At 44.2% G+C, this 20,787-nt stretch overlaps 1 protein-coding gene across 1 annotated transcript in view; it reads right to left on the bottom strand.

The window, feature by feature from the left end:
* Window positions 1-20,787, bottom strand: part of CABLES1 (Cdk5 and Abl enzyme substrate 1) — a 258,207-nt gene that overhangs the window by 24,963 nt on the left and 212,457 nt on the right. The window contains 5 exon segments of the mRNA XM_030213504.1: window positions 10,971-11,074; window positions 14,565-14,722; window positions 15,668-15,677; window positions 15,850-15,919; window positions 15,921-15,945. Coding sequence (XP_030069364.1) covers window positions 10,971-11,074; window positions 14,565-14,722; window positions 15,668-15,677; window positions 15,850-15,919; window positions 15,921-15,945 — 367 coding nt within the window.

Raw genomic sequence — 20,787 nt, 5'->3', positions numbered from 1 at the left:
CTTCTAATTAATGGTGCATGCTATTTAGAACCTTATATCACAGCGTTCTATTCATACCGACTTAAATCCGTTTAAAGGGTTTATGAATTAGTTTCGGTAGCACTAGTATTTAACGCTCGTTTTAAAGTATGTCTTAGATTTAAACATATATTTTCGCCGACTCTTATTATTAAACTTAGCTATAACTTGTCCCTTTGAGAACATTGTAAGGTCTTCTTTATATGTATATGTATATTTTTAATATAATGGTCCAACTACGGCGTTACTTTTAAAGGAGAAATACATTCAAAATCTTTTTATTGTCAAATCTTTCAGTTTACAATGCCTCTAACCTTATTGTTTTATCTTTATCTTTACCAACTCTTTTGATATCATCTTTTCATAATAGGTAAATTTTGAAACTATTTAGAGGCGGATCTCCTTGGATGTCAATTCTTGCCAGTAGTTAATATATCTTACATAAATGCTCGTGGTTACAGCTCTTTCTCTAGTGATATAACACACATTATCGTTAAGTTGAACTATGTCCATATATCTGTAGGGTGTATGTCATTCACCAAACGTGGTGGTTAACATATTTGCCTCATTAATTTGTATATTTATGTTTTCACGTCTTCATTCAGATCTGTCTGAATTTGAATGAATCTTTGGATGTATATATAAATAACTGTATAAGCCAATTCATAGGTATGTCATAAATTCATTTTAATAATAATTTCTTTTTACGGACATATTTATGTAAATTCATTCTGTTCGCTTTTTGATATAATACCACAATTTATTGTATTATGTCTATGGTTTACACTTTTACCATTATAGCTATTTGCCATTTCTTTGCGGTTTTGATATCGACATTTTATTTCCATTTCTATTTTTATTTTCGTTTTAATATTTATATGTATTTTTAAATGTTAGTTTTATGATATATTTTATGTTTTGTTTTTAGACCCCTGAGGAAAGGCCTGGTTGGCCGAAACACGGACCGTGTAGGGTCTCGTGCAATAAATTTGGCTTTTCATCTATCTTCGAGTCTGGTTTTCTTGAGTTCTTCCGTATTTTGTTTTTTCTGTTTTTTTACGGGAGAATTGGACTCTCTTTGTTGTTACAGCACAGAGCCCTCCACTTTGGGCTCAGACCCTTTTAATGCTCCTGGAATCCATACTGTAACTGGTGGGTGATTCCCAAACTTCAAGAGCTAAAGGTACCAGCATCATGCTAACTACCTGTTTGTGAGATCATCAACAGGAGCTCCCACCTTCAGGGTTTTATCAACAGGAGCTCCCACCTTCAGGGTTTTAGTGTGTGTGGTTATAGGCATTACAAGAGCAGAGGGGAGTGGAGAGAAAGCTTTCCACTGCTATCAGGGGGGAGCCAAGAGGGAAGCAGATACTGGAGGCAGGAAGGCAGGCAAAGGACAGCTAGTACTGGTGGATGGAGAAAGGGAAAGAGGCAAGCAGCGGCTGTTGGTGGAAGGAAGGGGACAAGGAAGGAGCATGGGCTGTGGAAAGGGTGAGGAGAAAGGCAGATGTAGAGAAAGAAAGAGAGAGGTAGGGGGACAAATGCTAGGGAGGTAACATGAAAGATGAGAGAATGGATGACAAGGACATGTGCACAGGGTAGGTGCAGGGAAAGAGGGAGAGGAAGGGAGGATGGATACTGGGGAAGGAGGCATATGGATGCTAAAGGAGGAGATAAAGAAGCAGGAGGGCAAGGATAGGGAAAACCATCCCACACCCTCTTCAGAGACCTTTCCCTTTCTCTGTCTGGCCCCTTCCAGGCTCTTTCTTCTGTCTCTTACCTTCTAACCAGCCTCCCATTCCCCTTTTCAACGCCTCTATTTCCACCATCCTTTGCCCTCTTCAAAGACCTTTCCCTTTTTCTGTCTCACTCCCTCTGTAGATACCTGTAGACACTTGCATTCATCCCCTCATCATCACCATGAGTCACACCTGCCCAACACACTCTTACCCTCCATACACAACTGTTCAGTTCCCACTGTTATCCTAATCCTCAATCCCTACTTTCTCCTCATCCAAGTCCCCATTAAAGACAGAATTAAATGGGGACTTGAATGAGGAGAAAGTAGAGACTGACCAGAGTTTATTGTGTATTCAATTGATAAAACACAAGATGGCTTGGTTGACTGGGCGGATTAGGGAAATTTGACCATGTAACGCCTATGATGAAGACTCTACATTGGCTACTGGTTTCTTCCTGTTTGCAGTTTGAACTGTTTGCTTTGTCTTACAAGGCACTCTCCCCCAGATTCTATATATGGCGCCTAAAGTTGTGCACACTATTCAGGTCATATTCTGATTAGCGCACACAACTTAACTAGCTTAACTAGCCAATCAGTGCCGATAAATGCCAATTAAGCAATTATTGACACTAAATGGCATTACATGCAGAAATGTCTAAGTGTATTCTATAATATGATGTGCGTAAATTCTATGTTGCATAGTTGAAAGGAGGCATGGCCATTTGTTTGGAATGGGAGTTTATAAAATCTATATGCATTGTTATACAATACACCCAGTCCATGTGTAATTTAGGTGTCAGCATTTACACCAAGTTTTACTTGGCGTAACTACACGCGACTAAATTTAAATCACGCAGACGGATGCTCAGTGTATTCTATAAATCGTGAGGAAATTTAGGCCTATTCTATAAAGTGCACCTAAATGTAGGCCTTCTTTATAGAATACACCTAGTCGTATTTTTGTTCCACGCAAATTTTTCAGGTGTCATATACAAATGCTGGTATTCTAATCAAGCATGTGCATATGTTGGCACATAGTATCCCTAACCACAACCTTTCCAAAGAGCATCACACAATGCAATACCCACCTGTGAGCCTTCTCTGGGGCAGCCATCACTCTGGAATGCACTACCTGAAAGGCTTCACTTCAGGAAGCAGGTAAAAGCTTGGCTCTTCAACCAGGCCTTTAATAGAAGTACTAACTAACTTGCTAGCCACACACATACACACAAGGTGGGACACCAGCTGCACATACTATAACAGGCCATGTTTATCCATCCCTACCCTAGCTAAGACCATTTTCAAGCACCTTTCTGACCTCATGTGCAACTTTAAGTTAGTCCCCTTATTTTCTTACTCCTGTTATTCTATTTGTTCCATCTTTGCTTACACCCTATGCTGCCTATTAAAATGTTTTATTAAGTATTGTGTTGACATTGTAATGTATAGAACCAAAAAATTGTACTATGCCATACTTTGTAGTTATTTGAATATTTTTACTCCTGTAATTGTTATTGCCTTATGTTTGACTTATTCTTGCTGTACACCGCCTTGAGTGAATTCCTTCAAAACGGTGGTAAATAAATCCTAATAAATAAGTAATAAAATAGGTGGGCTTCTTTGTGAATGTGGAGGAGTGGCCTAGTGGTTAGGGTGGTGGACTTTGGTCCTGGGGAACTGAGGACCTGAGTTCGATTCCCACCCAGGCAGCTCCTTGTGACTCTGGGCAAGTCACTTAACCCTCCATTGCCCCATGTAAGCCGCATTGAGCCTGCCATGAGTGGGAAAGCGCGGGGTATAAATGTAACAAAAAAAATGCAAAACTTTTAAAATTGATTATGTCAATTGTTCTGGGTAAACCTTTGATTCTATAACCTGGTCTTTCCGGCGTAGTGACTTCCCTGGCTTTTAAAAGGAGGCGGTATCTACACTTCTGGTGTTAAACATGTTAAACATAGGAGAAAGCTAAATATGTCAGGTCTAACACATTAATTTGTGCAAGGTACTGTATTAAGCCCATAGATATCCTTATGCAAAGTTACCATTCAATATTTAGATAGCCCAACCAACCTACCCCTTATACATTCAAGAGCAGGCTACGCTCCTTGTGTGTAAGCATAGACCAATAAGGTTCCCAAACATCCTGGAAAAGTTTCCACTGAGACTCAGGTCTGTTACCCACTACCTTACGCTCAAAGAGAGGGCCATATCAAACACTAATGAATACCACATTGATAACTGGGGGCTCTGTGCATGCGCCACTGGGCAAGAATAACCTACCCTTTCTGGCCAAAAGTAAGGTCTTTACCAAAAAAAGACGCAGTGCGCCAAACTCCACCTGCAATTGTGTCCCGTCCTGGAACAAAAAGCCCACAGGATGGAGCAAAATCTTCCTCCCTAGATACCGGGACAAAAAAATTCTTCACCCCTTCCCAAAAGACCTGGGTCCTTTCACAAGTCCAGAACATATGGCCTAATGTAGCCTCATCTTGCCCACATTTGGGACATCTGCCTGATTCAGCAAACCGGGCTTTAAAAGCCCTCCAAGGAGCAATATAGGTTCGTAATAGAAATTTATATTCCATTTATCAATATTATTAAGAAAAGTCTGAAGCACTGCTACTGAAACACTCCCCTTCAATTCCCCCGACCACGCGTCCGCCACAATTTGCAGAGATAGGTCAGGTTGAGCCTCATAGAGGGCTTTTATGTATTGGCAGAGGCCCGGATGTTCCGGGTCTTCCAACCTCAAACATAACATGACCTGCTGAGCAAAAGGAGCCCCAAGGCGGGTCACAGGCAAGGAGGAAACAGTGCCTCAGCTGCAAAAACATAAAACTATCAGAGTCCACCAGCTCGTATCTCTCTCGCAAAGTAGAGAAGGGTAGCATTTTACCCTCCGCATCCAGCAGATCTCCTACCCAACGCACGTCCCTCCCCCTCTCTTCCCCAAAAATTCAAAATTCCTCCAATCCCCATACCAGGAGGGAAGTCAGGGCTCCCCTTCAAAGTCAGAAACGGGGAAACATATCTAAAAACCCCCAAAGAGGTACACAGAGCCCTCAAAACATTCCTCATATATCTCCAAAAGCTTCCCCCAAATGTGTGTGGTCCTTTAGCAGGAGAAAAAAAATCTCTGCACGAATATAACACATGCTGGGGTGTCCCTTTAACAAGCCCCTCCAAATAACACACCAATTACGATTTATAACAAATTACTACTCTACCTATGAAAAGTTATTCTGTCATTATATTTCCTCTGTGTACATCTGTATGATGCACAAGCTGGCATGTTTAAAAATATAAGGGAGATTAAATAAAAATGCCACCAACAAAGAACAACAATGTGGATGCAGCAGCTCATTGGTTCACTCGCTTTCTTTTGAGTGTACGGCGATAATTGCAGCGCAAGGGAGAAAGACTCATCCTTTTACCTTCCTTACTCCATCTATCCACCTCCCCTCTGACCCTGGGTGCCCTCTTGGCACATAGCTCGAGGCAGCCTGGTGGTCTAATGGCTTCTTCAGCGCAAGAAAGATCCCCACACTCTTTCCTGCCCGGTACTGTGGTGCTGATCCTCTCCTCTCTGCTTTTTAAACATAGCTACCGAGACTTCCAGCAGTGGCCTCATAAGCCTTCCATGAAGTCTTGCGAGGCCGCCACTGGAAGTCCCAGCAGCTGTGTTAAAAGAGCAGAGGAGAGGATGAACGCCACTGCAGTGGGAAGGAAAGAGTAAGAATCTTTCCTGCCCAGAAGAAGCCACTAGACCATCAGAGTACCTTGAGGTATGTGCCCAGAGGGGAGGGAATGCACTTCCATGGGGATCCCGTAGGATCTAGGTCCATCCGCAGGGCCGTGCCAACATGGTAAGCATGCAGGGGGGAGCCGACCTCTGGAGGGCGCCGCCACGGTGCTTACCCTCGCTGCCTACCTCAGCTCCGCCCTGCAACCAGTGCTCACTTTTCCTCCAGGCCCGACCAGCGCGCCAGCCCCAGCTCCCATTGCCGGCCACTGCTGCTTTTCCTGTTGAGAAGCAAGGCCGGCGCTACAAAAAGAAGCGCTCAGCTGACTGAGCTGAGCGCTAACTACAAAAAATGTTGAAAAAAAAAAAAAGTGTGGCACCGCAGGCAGCCTTGAGGCATTGGCTGCTGGCTCTGCAGGCTCCTCCCGTCTCTTATGTCACTGCCCCTGCTTCGCTCCAGGGGCAGTGACGTAAGAGACGGGAGGAGCCTGCAGAGCCAGCAGCCAATGCCTCAAGTCTGCCTGCGGTGCCGCGCTTTTTTTTTTTCCAACATTTTTTGTAGTTAGCGCTCAGCTCAGTCAGCTGAGCGCTTCTTCTTTTTGTAGCGCCGGCCCTGCTGCTCAACAGGAAAAGCAGCCTGCCTGGAGCACTCTGAGGGGGGGGGGGGGGGGGCGCCAACTGACAGTCTGCAGAGGGGCGCCAGATACCCTTGGCACGGCCCTGTCCATCCAAACAGGTTTTCCGCAGACCCAGATCCATCCCTGTGGGATCCCTGCAGACAGGAGGAAATCCTGCTATCCCCATTCCCGTGCAACTCTCTACTCCTTAGTGAAATAAACTTCTGAGTAAGATTAGCCATTGCGCTGATTTTTAGCCATGACTACATGATTTTTTTGGCAAGTCTATAGCATTGTTTTTGGGGCTGTTTATGATTGAGAATTTTTGTATGTTGTTGTTGAGTGGCTTCAGAATTGCTTTCAGAAAGTGGGTGGGTGAGGTAGGTAGGTAGGTGTGAATTTAGTAGAGGCAGCTAATGGACCGAATAGAATGGGGAGGTTGTAAATGGAACTATAAGATTTGGTTTATAGTGGGAAATGGAGTGCTGGGATATGGGAATTGTGGGCTTGTAATTTAGGACTGGTATCACGGTAATGTTTTATGTGATGTTTACTGTTTTTTTTAAATACCGTGAATCACTTTGGGTCTTTTGACAGCAGCATGCAATAAGTAAATAAAATACATACACACAATCCTAATTGTTCTTTTCATAGTTAAAAACCAAAACAGCACCTGTAGCTGAGACACTGATTAAGTTCCTTGCATAGGCGACCAGTGACTCAGTGGTTTGGGGAGGCTGAAGCAAAGGGGTGGGATGGAGCGGGGCGGGGCAGAGCAGGGTTAGCCAGAGTGGAAGGAGGTGGGTAGAGCATGTACAGATAGTCCCTCTCCAATCATGTGACTAGGGTGGACAATTTTAAAAGGAAGGAAAACCTTGTCATATGCACATGTTCTTTTACCATTGTTCTGCCTATGGGTATTGTTTCACAAAAGTTTTCATAAGGGAAATAAACCAAATTTGTAACAATATAGAATCCAGCTCTACCAGCCAACTGATTTTATACATTTTGGGGTAAATATTCAGTTGTTGGTGGTCAGCGTTTCTTTTGGCCTGTGGCAGCGTTACGTCGGATAATTCAATGCCAGGCACTGGCACTGAATATCTACATTTGTGTGATATTCAGCATTTAAGTGCCCGAGTGAAACTGGATAAAGAGAGAACTGAGTTTTTAAGTGCTGAATATAACCACAAATGTGCCAACTGCATCCCCAGAATTCCCACAAAATAGCCGGCTACAGCTCAGTAAGTGCCACTCAATATCAGCGGATAGCCCAGCCCAAGCAATTTAACCAACCAGGAGCCTCTCCTGGCTGGTTAACTCACTTTGAACATCGACCCCTTTATTTTTACTGATCTGTAAAGCAAGTTCCAAAGCAGAAATATGCCACTATACCTTCACAGGTAACGTACAATGTACAAACACAAATTCTGCAGTCAGCTCAGTAACAAACTCTCCAATAGAAAATATTCCAGAAGGAATCAAATCTCATTACAAATTTATTCCATATGTATATAGAAAACCTGTCATACTAAAACAGTATTAAGTTCCAGGACACATACAACAACATCTATATAAGGTGGCACTCTAGAATATTAATGTACTTCCTGCTGGAAAAATAAACAAGTCAGAATGCTACAAATATCTGTACACAGTCCAGTCACTTGCCCGACAATAAAATATCTACCCTTCATTGTTCTTCCAGTCCTCAGTATCCCTCTTTTTGCACCTCACTTACCTATGAACTTTCCATCTCCCACCTTATTTCCATCCCTAGCCTTCATTCATCTTCTTCTAAGCCTCATTCTGTCACACTAGCTTCTTCCGTCACTCAACCCCTCACAGCATCCATCCCCTTTCTACTTTTTCTTACTTGCTACTGTTCACCCGCTCCTTTCCTGTATCCCTTTCACAGATCTGTCCCTTACACTGCATCTCAACCCTTTTCAGATACTTTCAAATCCCCCACACCATCTCTTCACCCCTCCCCTTCTTCCACTCTTTCCCTTTCTTACCTTGCCCCCCAACCTTCCCTCTTCTCACCCCTCCCTCTTTCGTTAGTGCATGAATTTGTGCATATGCATTGTCATGTCAGCGCGGTAACAGCTGTCATGGTCGGGTGATAACAATTATTGTGTGCTAATTTAAACAGTAACTGCTTACTGCATATTAGTAAAAATGCCCCATAGTTGTGTTCTTTTTCAATATTCTACATTTGTTTTTACTATTATTTTCTTTTTACCATATTCAGGGTTCAAAGTCAATAAAGGTGTCATATGAATACCTGGTAAAATGACAGTGTTGATGTGGGTGTGCAGGTAGGCCTGGTATGGGTGTGAATTTAGGAGTATGTGTAGGCATGTGTGTGGATTTGTGTAGATATCAAAACTTGGGTCTCATGAAAATGTAAAAGCAGTGACACTGCACTAGCACAGGAAAGGAGGAAAACTGAATTTACATCACTAGGGAAGGGGAGTGGGGGTGAGTCTATTTTTATTTTAAAAATTCTAACCTGCACTATATAGAAGTCTAGGCCAGGTACAAAATGCATACACAGTATCACAATAAAACAATACAATTAAAATAAGATTAAAAAAAAATTGCTGATGCCTTAAAACTGCTTGCTCAATTCATTTAGGAAACCACCAAAGGCCTGCTGAAATAAATAGATCTTCAAAGTTACAGTACTCCCCTTCCCCCAGTGCAGTGGGGTGCATGCCTTTCCCTGCAAACACCTAGCAGGCTGGGAGTGGACGCTTATTGGCTTGCTTCTGGGGACCCAAATCACCATCCTGACAGTACTAAAGAAACAAAACGTAGGACGTTTTAATAAAAAACTGAAAACAAATCATCGAAGTACACTGTAAGACAGTTCTCACCACTGTTTTTCAAACAATCCATCGTAGCTACTCAGGCTCACACAGATGTAACAAAAGTCTCCATCTCCAACTTGTCTCCTCATCTGCCTGTCCCCCCAAACACATTCCTCAGCCTATCTCCATACCACTCTCTCTATCCCTATCTCCCATCCACCTTCATGCACCACTTTTCCTCCAGATTATCTCACCCCCCCCCCCCAAAAAAAAAACCCCATTCACTCTTCTCATACACTCTTCAACTCTATTCTAGTCAGTCTCAACCTCTAACCATCTCTTAGTCCCATCCCTGCTGTCTCCAAGCCAACATTTGTTCCTCATTCCTCACTGCTGCCCTGCTTCCAAAACGATATTCTGTTTTCTGATGGCACCACACCAGGGGCGTAGCCAGACCTCGGCAGGAGGAGGATCCACAGCCCAAGGTGAGGGGGGGGCACATTTTAGCCTACCTCCCCCAGCCGCCGACCCTCCCCCACCACTTTCGACCCCCCCCCCCCCCCCAGGTACCTTTGCTGGTGGGGGTCCCCAACCCCCGCCAGCCTTAGTCTTCTTCAGCGTCAGTCTCCAAGGCACTCTCTGATCTAGTCTCCGGGGCATTCTCTGATCTGTGCTGTGAGTCCTGATGTCCACAATGTGCAGGATGTCAGGACTCACAGCACAGATCAGCGAATGCGCCGGAGACCGGCGCTGAATAAGATTAAGGCTGGCGGGGTTTGGGGACCCCAGCCAGAAAAGGTACATTGCGGCGGCGGGTCGAAAATGGCGGGGGAGGGTCGGCGGGGTGGGTGTCTAAAGTAGAGGGGGCCAGGATTAAATCTGTGCCCCCACCTAGCTACGCCTCTGCACCAAACAGTTCTTAGGCCTTGCTGCTCAGAACCTAACACTAGAGGCAATTAGCCTCAGACTAGGGCTGGCATTAATGTGCGCAGAACGTTCAGAGGGCACTAGCACAGGAAATATGCATGCCAAAGATAGCTGCAAATATGTAGTGAAGTGGATGTTAATGAGGTTCTTTGCTATTCTCTTCCAATGCTCAGAGAGCAAACCATGCCCTTAACTTGGATGTGGCATTAAGGGGTTTGAAGAGAGAATCTGCCAGTTTTGATTTGTTTTGGAAGCTGAAGGAAGCTCGTGCAAATCTCTTAAGCATTGGTAGTGAGAAACAAATGTGTGCGAGTCCGAGCAAAACCAAAAGTGAAAGCACACGTTTTCTGCTCTTAAATATAAACTTTTCAAGTGAAAACATTTTTTTTTAAAGCTTATATTTAAAAGACTCAGAATGGTGCTGACACGTGCTTCACTTTCGAGTTTGCCTGGGCATGCCCCATTCAGGGGCCCAAGGCAGAAACCGGGGAGGGAAGCCCACAAGCTGGCCTTCAGCCTATGTCTCCATTAGCTTGAGGGAGGTTTGGTGCCCCCTATAGTATAGGGGCACAGGGCAATTTCCTTGTTTGCCACCCCCTAACACTGGCCCTGGCATGCGCACAAGAGCTGTGATTACCGTGAAACTGTTGTGCACATGTACCAGGGCACATTCCTCCCTCTTAGTTTTGGTCTCATAGCATATATATCATTTACATGCCATTAGTGTTGAGCATTGGGGAGCTTCATTTATGCGTTGTTCCTGCGGTACAGGATGGGCAATGTTCACTTTAGTGCCAGAGTTCTGAGCATCGGCCTGTTAGCAAGTTACAGTGGCACAGTGCCCAATTCCTATTCTATTCTCAGGTTTGCAAGAACCACATGGGACACTGACCTACTCAAACTGATTGAGAATGCAGTGAAACAACAAAAAACAAACAAAAAAACCCCACAAACACAAACAGCAGTTTCAGGGAGTGACATCTGCAGCAAGCTTCCAGGAGAGGATGGGGTAGAGTCGAAGGGCTGCACTTAGGGTCTATGAGAGCCACCGCTGGCCCTGGGCCTTCGAATTTAACACTGTTCTAAGACCATATTGCTAAAATTTGGCTCACCATGTACGAAGGGAATATTAAAACCCGCTTGTGTTTGCCGCATGGCCATTGAGGATCATCCAAGAGGTTTGGATCATATTCAGTGTAGTCTCCCATCTCGCTACCTGCGAGTGTAAAACACAAATAAATACATACCACAAGACCACAGATTGGCAATGGAATTCTAAAAGTCAAGTAAACTGGTGGACAAGCAGCAAAATTGTGAAAGAAACCCTAACCTTGCCCAAACAATTGAGGTGTGTGCTCATCGCCCTTACTGGTGACAAGGGCTGGCCTAGTTGTATACATTAGGGTGGTGGGGGAAAAGGATTAGAACACAGATTTTCTTACTGGTGGGCCCGGAGTTGTAGAAATCCCTCCCAATGTGCTTGGGACTGGAATAAGAGTACTTAAAGTTTTGAAAGCATTTAAACGCACATTCCACTGTCCAGCAGATGAGCAGTGGTGGTGAGATAGGAGCTAGTGATTCAAGGAAGGGGGAGACAATTTTATCATTCTGAATTACATTTAAATTTTAGTTTTTAGGAAGAGAAGAGGAAAAGCCTAGTGGTTAGTGAAGTGGACTTTGATCCTGGGGAACTGGGTTCGAGTCCCACTGCAGCTCCTTGTGACTTTGGGCAAGTCACTCAACCCTCCATTGCCCCAGGAACAAATAGATACCTGTAAGGTAGTAAATCAAATCCCATTTCCCTTTCTCTTTTAACATATATGCTTTGCAACATTCCAAATCGCTCAGGATAAACATTTTAGATTTTACAGTAAATGATGTCCTCCCTTCTACATATATGATATCTTTAACCATGAATACGAAGAGACTTTTTTTTATAACTTCTCATGCTCTTCACACGTTTCCTCCCCACCACAAACCCCACTACCCTTTCTCTTTCATCTACTTCCCCCTGACTCCAGCCATCTCTCTCAATGCCTCCAACCTAATCTGAATTCTCCAAGGGGGAGTTATTCTCTAACTCCACTTTTTTCTTGTACAAAATGTTTACCACCCTACTCCTTGCTCTTGGTGGTGGGAAGGAATTGTGCATACAGTTCCAAACAGCAATGTAATTTTACTTTTTAACTAATTGGGAATGCGGTTTAGAAAAAGATGTAAATTACATAAATATTTCTTTAGCCCTGTTTGAACAAGGCATGCCAATTTACTAGGCCAGTACACATTAAAGGGTCAATATTCAGCCTGCGGCGGTAAGCAAATGGCAAGCCACTTCCAGTTGCGAGCTGAACTAACACCAGATATTTAATGCTGGGCTATGTGCGGTTCCTATCACTGAATATCTTAGTATGACCACCAACTGCAAAAAAGGGGAAGGGATTTGATATACCGCCTTTCTGTGGTACAGTCAAAGTGGTTTACCTGATATGTAAACAGGTACTTTTTCTGTTCCTAGTGGGCTCTCATTCTAAGTTTTGTACCTGGGGCAACAGATCTGCAGTGGGAATTAAACTCAGTTCCCCTGGTTCTCAGGCCATTACACTAACGATTAGGCTACTTTTCCAGCTGTTTTGCAACTTTGTGCTATTTAGCTGATTAGTGGACTGAAAATCACTGTTAACCGGCTAAGTTTCTGCTCTGACCAAATTCTGCCCCCAGATCACCCCTAAACTGACCAGTTTCGGCATAGGGATTGGAGAGGATATTCAGCAGTACTATCTGGTTAACTGCTGCTGAATATCCTCAGATAGGCCTGCACAAACGATTTGAACGGCTGGGAGCCTCTCCTGGTTATTTAAGTCACTTTGAATATCGACCCCTAAATATAAAAATATTTGCAATTGTTCCACTCCACCATCACTCTCAAGGCAGGAAGTTCGTATTCAATGGCCGGCCTCAAGTCTCAAGTAGGGAAAAGCACTTGGTCTCTTCTCTAAACTTCTAAGATCTTAAGTGGGAAGTGGGTGTGAAAGAAATAAAATAGTTAAGTGGAGATAAAGGTGACCCCCAAAGACAGAGCATGAGTGCAGTACAGAGTTTTGGACAGTGCACAGAATTTCTGCAATTTACTGTTCTAAGCAGACAATGATGTGAGAATGCAATGAACTATCTTGTTCAGAATGGATACACAACTTTGCATATGGAATTTATTTTTTCTGGTCACAGAAATATTTAGTGCAAATAAATCAATAAATCAATCTACACCAGAAGGCATGTAGCAATCCTGAGAGAAGCTTTGTTTAAAAAGGTTAGATATTTGTAATTTAAGGGTCTATGGTAATTGGTAGGGAAAGCTGTATGAGACACTCAAATAATAGTGACTGCAGATGATGGATCTGAATATAATAAGCAGCAAAACCCAAGGGAGAAAGGCTGCTGATGGTGAGTGCAACCACTCTACAAAACTGATACGTGTAACCCTGTATCAGCACTTCATTTTCTCCTTTTCACTCATATAGGGTAATTCTATAACAAGGAACCTATTTGCAGCCTATTCTATAAAGGAAAGTATGCACTAGCTTTTCTTTATGGAATATTAGTGCAGCAGCACAAATACGTATGCATAATTTAGGTGTGAGCACTTATATCAGCTGGTGTAAAAAGCTCACGCCTAGACTGCCAAAACATGTGTGTAAATTATACTATTCTCTGATTAATGCTTGCAACTGTTCGGCCTGCCCAGGCTCCACCAATGTGTACGCCCAACTTCAAACTACACGCCACTGCATTAATGTGCCAGTTTATAGAACGGTGAATAGCTGCAATACTGGCATTTACATGTGTACGGGCGCACGTACGCATGTATATGCTGGTATTCTGGTCATTTATGTGCATTCTTGGCACTTCAGTATAGGCACACTGTTGTATACTGCCCTCATAGTGCCTATGCATTTCTTCTTGAGTTTTTTTTTTCCAATTAAAAATCAAGTTAGTGAATTGGAACAAGGAAAAAAATTACAGTTAACAGTTCCGCTCAAAAAAAATCGTAGTTCCAAAGTGGCGAGAATGAGAGTCGCCACTTCAGTGTGTTGGTCATCATGCATTGCAACAAAGAAATGTATTGTGACTACGAGCATTACTGAAGATCCCCATGGACAAGCAGCTGAACTTTGTGCAAAAGATTCCAGAATCAGAATTTACTCAAGGTACCATCTTTTCACCAAGTGAGGTTAGATGCATATAGGGAAAAGATTTTATGATTTCAGTGCCAAAACAGTGGAATGGGTTTACCACAGCACACTGCGTCATGCTCAATAGTTCTGCCCTTTAGGAAACAGCTAAACGCTTTTATTCTTTCTACAAGCTTTTGATGCTAGATTTTGATCTGCAACGATTTGTAAGTTATTCAATGTATCACTGGAGTGATTGTTTAGTCATCATACAGATCTCATGTGTAGGTCATTATTGGATTGTTTGTGTGTTAGTTTTTAATGTTGATTTTATTATGAATGTTACTTTTTGTAAACTGCCCAGGTGCGGGTTATAAATTTTTTTACCATAAGCTACATCAACTGTATTCCATGGTCACAGCTTGTAGAAATGTGTCCTCTCTAGAGGAAAAAGCTGAAAGCAAATTGTAAACCTCTTTTATAAATTCACTCCAGGCTACCACAGAACCACACAAGTTTGCAGAATGGTAGAATTACCTGTCTCAATACTCCCTTGGGTGCTGTTAGCCCTGCCAAGGATAAGGCTGCGATAACTTGTGTTGCGAAACTGGCAAAAGGAGGTGGCAGAATCTATCGTATTTCTCCGTGCGCTCAAGGCATTCGTTGGATACATAAACTGGGTGTAAGAGACCAGTCTAGGCAGAAGAAACCAGAATGGATGTGCTGTAACTAATGGAACTGTGAAATCACACTAAGACCTGCAGATAGAATTTTATTACACCAGTGAAAATCATTAGGTCTTACATGATATTTACAGCTGCACCAAAACATTTTGCAGGTAATCTGGACACTTGGAGAAATTAAGCTATATCTGTGTGGAAAATCTTTTAAATTCATGGAATCATTTCTTAACAGGAAAAACCCCATACTTTGTGAATTTTCTTGCCTGCTACACAAAAACCTTTTTGCCCTGGAAAAGGACAGGATAATATGGCTAAAATACTCCTCTACACTAAAACAGAAGTGTACTTCCTTAGATATTGACACTTTGTAGAGAATATGTTTTTGTTATTCTGTTTCTTCTTGGTGCGCCACTTCGCATGAGCATCAGCGTGGACCAGCCTTTCTGTGATCAGTCTGGTAAAGCGAGGCTCAGCGGTTTCAGTTCTGTTAAGTTTCATTAAGAAAAGCAGCTGGCCAAATGTCTGTTTCTGTCACCGGCTGAGGAATGCATCTGCCTTATTATGAAGCACTAGGCTTTATTCAACCAAATTGCACAGTGCAATGGTTAGAGATGGGAATGTTGTCAGCCAATCACACAGTAGCAGCATATGTGTCAGAACAGGCACTTGGATTGTTCCACTTTGCACCAAGGACTTAGGACTGTCAGCATGCATAGGTTGGCCTTGTCAAACCCTCTCAATTCACAAGCTCGGTATGCATGTGGTTGATGGTCCTCTCACTGCCAACATGTTGAGGTTTAACACCTATTTCATTGTATAGCATTTATTTTAGTACAATATCTGAAGCATCATATTATGGCTTTGGGGGGTTGTAGTGTTGGAATAGCCAGGTGCTGCAAACTCTACGTAAAGCTGGCCATGGAAAGGTCAGTAATTCAACCCCTTTCAAGCTAGAACTTGAAATTTGCTGCTGTCTTGCCAACTTAGCTCAATAAATCGGTAGCATCTGCTCACTAAGAAACATGTGAAGCATTCAATCCATGGTGTATTTTAAAACATTCTGTCTGCACTCGCTTGGCTATTTTCCAAATAGAAAAATAATTTTTTTTTCTTCAAATCTTCTTACCCTTACCATTAGCCCCTAGTTTCTACACCTTCAAGGCCAATTAATTGTTCTTTGGAGCCCACGCCTCAGATGAGTGCCCGCTGCCCGCCCGCCTTCCAATTTCATATCCCTAGGGACCAGAGGGGAGTGAAAACATGAAGTCTGAGGTACAAAAGAAGCATCGTTCTAAATCACAACTTCACTTGCAATTCTGTGCTACTGAAAACATCATATTCCATTTTAAGCATTATGAAAAACTGACTGAGGCTAGAATTCCATAACAGTTTCAATATATTTTCTTTCAAAATAAATAATTGGGCCATCATAATGACCACCATCTACATTTGACTTCCAGACCTGGATAATGGGTTTGCTCCAGAGAGAACTTATGGACTAGAGTCTAGATGCACATGTACTGGGTTCTAGAGCGTTCACATCTCCCCACTTTTTCCACCGACTACCGTCACAATGATGGCTGATTAGAGAGGGAAGGCGGGGATATTACCACATACCGTGTTTCCCCGAAAATAAGACACTGTCTTATATTAAAATTTTGCTCCCCAAGACCTGCTAGGTCTTATTTTCAGGGGAGGCCTTATTTTCGAGGAAACATCGGGGTCACCCCCCCACCCGGCTCCCCCCCTCAATCGGTGGCTCCCCCTGCCCTCAGTCGCTCCCGGAACTAACCTCTTAAATGCTTCCTTTCCACCATTCATCTTCGCACATCGCCGCAAGCAGCAGGGCAGGCCACTCCTTCCTTCCGTGTCCCGCCCTCGCCTGACGTAACGTAACGTCAGGTGAGGGCGGGACATGGAAGGAAGGAGTGGGCCAGCCTTGCTGCTTGCGGCGAGTGTCGGAAGGTGAAAGGAAGCGGTTAAGAGGTTAGTTCCGGGAGCGACTGAGGGCCGGGGGGAGCCGCCGATCGAGGGGGGGAGCCCGCCGATCGAGGGGGGGAGGGTGACCCCGATGTTTCCTCGAAAAATAAGGCCTCCCCTGCTAGGTCTTATTTTCGGGGGAGGCCTTATATTTTCAAATTGCAGCAAGACCTCTACTAGGTCTTACTTTCGGAGGATGTCCTATTTCGGGTAAAACACGGTAGTTTTGGTGTCACAGGCTTAGTTGAGGCAGGTTCATATATAGTTGAAAACAAGAGCAGGAGGAGGCAGCTGCCAGGTCAAAAAAAAAAAATCTGTCTCTGTAAAAAGGTGACTAAAGTAGCAGATCCATAGTATTGAGAATGGAGAAATTAGGTCTTACCTGATCATTTTCTTTTCATTAGTTCTTCCCCACTAATCCAGAACCTGTGGGATAGTTTTGTCCATCAACCAGCAGGTGGAGACAGAAACCTAAAAACTAAGCCGAGACATATCGCTTGGCATCCAATCCAGCTCCACAGCATTTACATAGACAAGTTGTAAGAAGAAACTCAGAAGAAACACAACCACCTTAAACAACTTGCTAACCTAATACTAACCAGATGAGCAAACATATGGACCTCTCCTGGACAACTTGTAAAGAGCGATATGCAGAAGTACCATGCAAGCTGACAGTCACTATTTGACCATTACTTAGTGCAGACTAATATCTCAAAACCTTGGGTGGGGCCTCTGGAATAGTGGTAAGTTAAAAGCAATCCCTAGAGTGGGTGGGATCCTGGCATCTCTGCCCTGAGGACCAAAGCCCATAACTGATTTCCGAGTATGCTGCAATGTCCACCCTGTAGTGCTTGGGCAAAGGTATGCAGCACTGATAACGTCGCTGCCTTGCAAATATCTGCCTGAGACAGTAAGGTAGTCCCCACCCAAGATGTTGATGCAATGCATCATAGAATGAGCCCACAAGGCTCGAGAGCCCACAAACAAGCTGATACGATAGTCTCCTTCAGACATCTAGCAATTGTGGACTTGGAAACCATGAGGCCAAGCCTCTGCTTACCAAAAAATACAGCCTGTCCGATTTGCAAAAACTCATTCATGATTTCCAGATATCTAATGAGGACTCTACGGAAGAATACTGAGCCTCCTCATTCTCTCTGCAAAAGGACGGAAGCTCCACTGATTGGTTGGGCTGGTTGAGACGAAATGCTGATACCACTTTGCAGAAAAGGAAGGAACCTGCACAGGAGTGCCTCCATCTTCAAAGAGGAGAAAGGGATCCTGAGAAGAGACTAAAGCTCTGAAACCCTACATGTCGACGCAACAGCCACCAAGAACACTGTCTTTAATGTAAGATCTTTCAAGGAGTCCTCTGAAGAGCCCAAAGGACTAAATTAAGATACCATTCTGCAAACGGCATATAAAAGGGAGGCCACAAGTAGTTTGCTTCTCGCAAGAATCAAATGATATCCAGGTGAGCCGCAAGAGACGTCTTCTGTAATCAGTCCCTGAAACAAGCCAAGCCACAACCTGAACTTTTAGAGAACCCAACGCCAATCCTTTCTGAAGACCTGCTTGAGAAACTCTAGGATGTGTGTGATCTGAGCAGAGAGGGAGAAAGTCTGTGCTCAGAACACCAGCCCCTCAATGTCCTCCACACCCTCATATATGCCATGGATGTAGAGCATTTCTGAGCCTGAAGCATGGTAGCAATGACTGAATCAGAATAACCTTTTCATCTCAACTGAGTCCTTTCAATGGCCAAACAATAAGACCAAAGGGCACGGATCATCCATGAGTATCAGACTTTGCTTCAGTCGGTCATGTATCTGCAGAGACGAAGAGGATCCCCATCCAGAAGTCGATTCAGGTTCACATGCCATGGCCTTTGTAGCCAATCTGGGGCTACAAGACTCATTCAACCCTGGTGCAATGCAATCCTTTTCAACATGCAGCCTACCATGGGTCAAACAGAGAACATATACAGAAGATGTCTCTCCAGTAACAGTTGCAGTAGGGCAACGATCTCCACTGAGCCCAGCTCTTTCCAACGGCTTAAGAACTTAGGCACTTTGGCATTCCTTTTCATTGCCATCAAGTCCAGAAGCGGAGAACCCCATCGGTTCACTATCAGCTGTAAACCATGGCTAGATAGTTCCCATTCCCCTGGGTCTAAGGAGTACCTGCTGAGAAAGTTCACATCCACATTCAGGAACCCAGCAATGTGAGCTGCTGATAAGCAGAGAAGAGTTTTCGCCACCCAACTCAAGAGGGAGGCCGCCTCCACTGTCATCGGACAGCTGTGGGTACTGCCTTGCTTGTTGATATAAGCCACTGCCATTGCACTGTCGGTGAAAACTCGGACTGGGGCCACCCTCAGAAAAAGAGCAAAGTCATGGAAGGCATTCCACGCTGCCCTAAGCTCCAAGAGATTTAATCGACCACTGAGTCTCCTTTTCCATCCAGGTGCCCTGTGCCAGATGGGAACTTATGAACTCCCCAACCTGACTTGCTGGTATCCGTTGTCACCATTAATGTGTTATTGGAAAGGGAGCTGACTGTCAAATTCATGGGTTACAATCATAAGTATTGTCACACTGGGACAGACCCAAGGTCTGGCAACTAGCATGTAATAAAGATGAAGGCTGTACTTCTGTGACACCGGAGACCATCGGCTGTGAAGAAATTCCTGTAATGGTCACATATGAGCCCTTGCCCATGGCACCACTTCTTTCACTGACTCCAGAACCTGGACGTAGTCCCAGATTCTGGGCTTGCCATGACTGAGGAGAACAGGAATCTGTTGAACCAGCTTTGACCTCCTGTGTTCCGTGAGGAAGACCCTCTCTCTTGCTGTATCGAACAGAAAATCCATATACTCCAGTGTCTGAGATGGAGTTAATCTGCTCTTCTTAAAACTGATCACCCAACCCAATAACTGCAGAAGACGGACAACCATGTCCATACCACCACGCATGAACGAGCCAGTCCAAGAAGATGCACGAATGAGCCAGTCATTGAGATACAGGTGAACTCTGATTCCCCAATGCTGAAGGATGGCCACCACCACCACCACCACCTTGGTGAACGTTTTTGGTGCTGTGGCAAGACTGAAAGGCGAAGCCCTGAACTGGAAGTGATGGCCCAGAAAGGAAAAAACATAGAAACCTTTGGTGTGGCAGCCATATGGGTATATGCAAGTATGCCACCTTGAGATTGAGGATGGTGAGCAATTCTCCCGCTTGAACCAAGGCTACGGCTGCCCTTAGTGTTTCTATACAAAAGCAGGACGCTCGAAGGCAGCAGTTTAGACCTTTGAGATCTATGGCTGGACAAAAGGTGCCTTCATTCTTTGGGACAATGAGATGGGATATCTGCCTTGTCCCTGTTTGGCTGGGAAACTGGAACAATGGGCTGGAGAGCCAGCAAGGATTCTATAGTGGCCTGAAACTTGACCTCCTCAGTCCCCCCTTTCGACAAGGAGACTTCAAGAAGAGAGGAGTGACCAGGCGGGAGAACTCCAATTTGTAACCTTCTGTAAGAATATCCAAAACCCACTGGTCTGACGTGTTTTGGCCCACACCTCCCAAAACTCTTGATGAGAAGAGAAGAGTGGACCAGCCTTGCAGCATTGTGAAGCTTGGGAGGCACTAGGTGCTCTAGCTGACTGAGAGGATGACGTCTTGTTGCATGAAAGGAAGATTGGAGTGCCTGAAAGTGGGATTTCTCACCATATTGCTGAGGACCAGACTTGTACCGTCTGCTGTCTCGAAATAGAGAGCCCTCTGAAGATGGATGGCCAGAGGCTTTCGGCTTATCCTCAGGCAACTGCTGTGGCTTAGTTTCCTCCAGTTCTTTCACCTAGTTACCAAGCCACACACTTTAAAGGAAAGGAAAAAGGTGAGCAAGGAAGGAAGGAGAGAATGGGAAGAGGGAGACTGCTCGGCTAGTGTATCCCGAGGAGGTCATCAGGGTCTAGCTGAACAAAGAAGGCCTTTTCAGAGAGGTGTTTTTAGTAATACTTCACATTTGGGATAAGAACGCTTAAGACGAATAGAAGAGGGAAGGGAGCTCCACAACGAGGGGACAACCAGAAA

This window comes from Microcaecilia unicolor, chromosome 1, assembly GCF_901765095.1.
Source record: "Microcaecilia unicolor chromosome 1, aMicUni1.1, whole genome shotgun sequence".
In the NCBI taxonomy this organism is placed as follows: Eukaryota; Metazoa; Chordata; class Amphibia; order Gymnophiona; family Siphonopidae; genus Microcaecilia; species Microcaecilia unicolor.
Note: the sequence above shows the minus strand (reverse complement) of the source record. Positions and strands in the feature narration are given on the sequence as shown.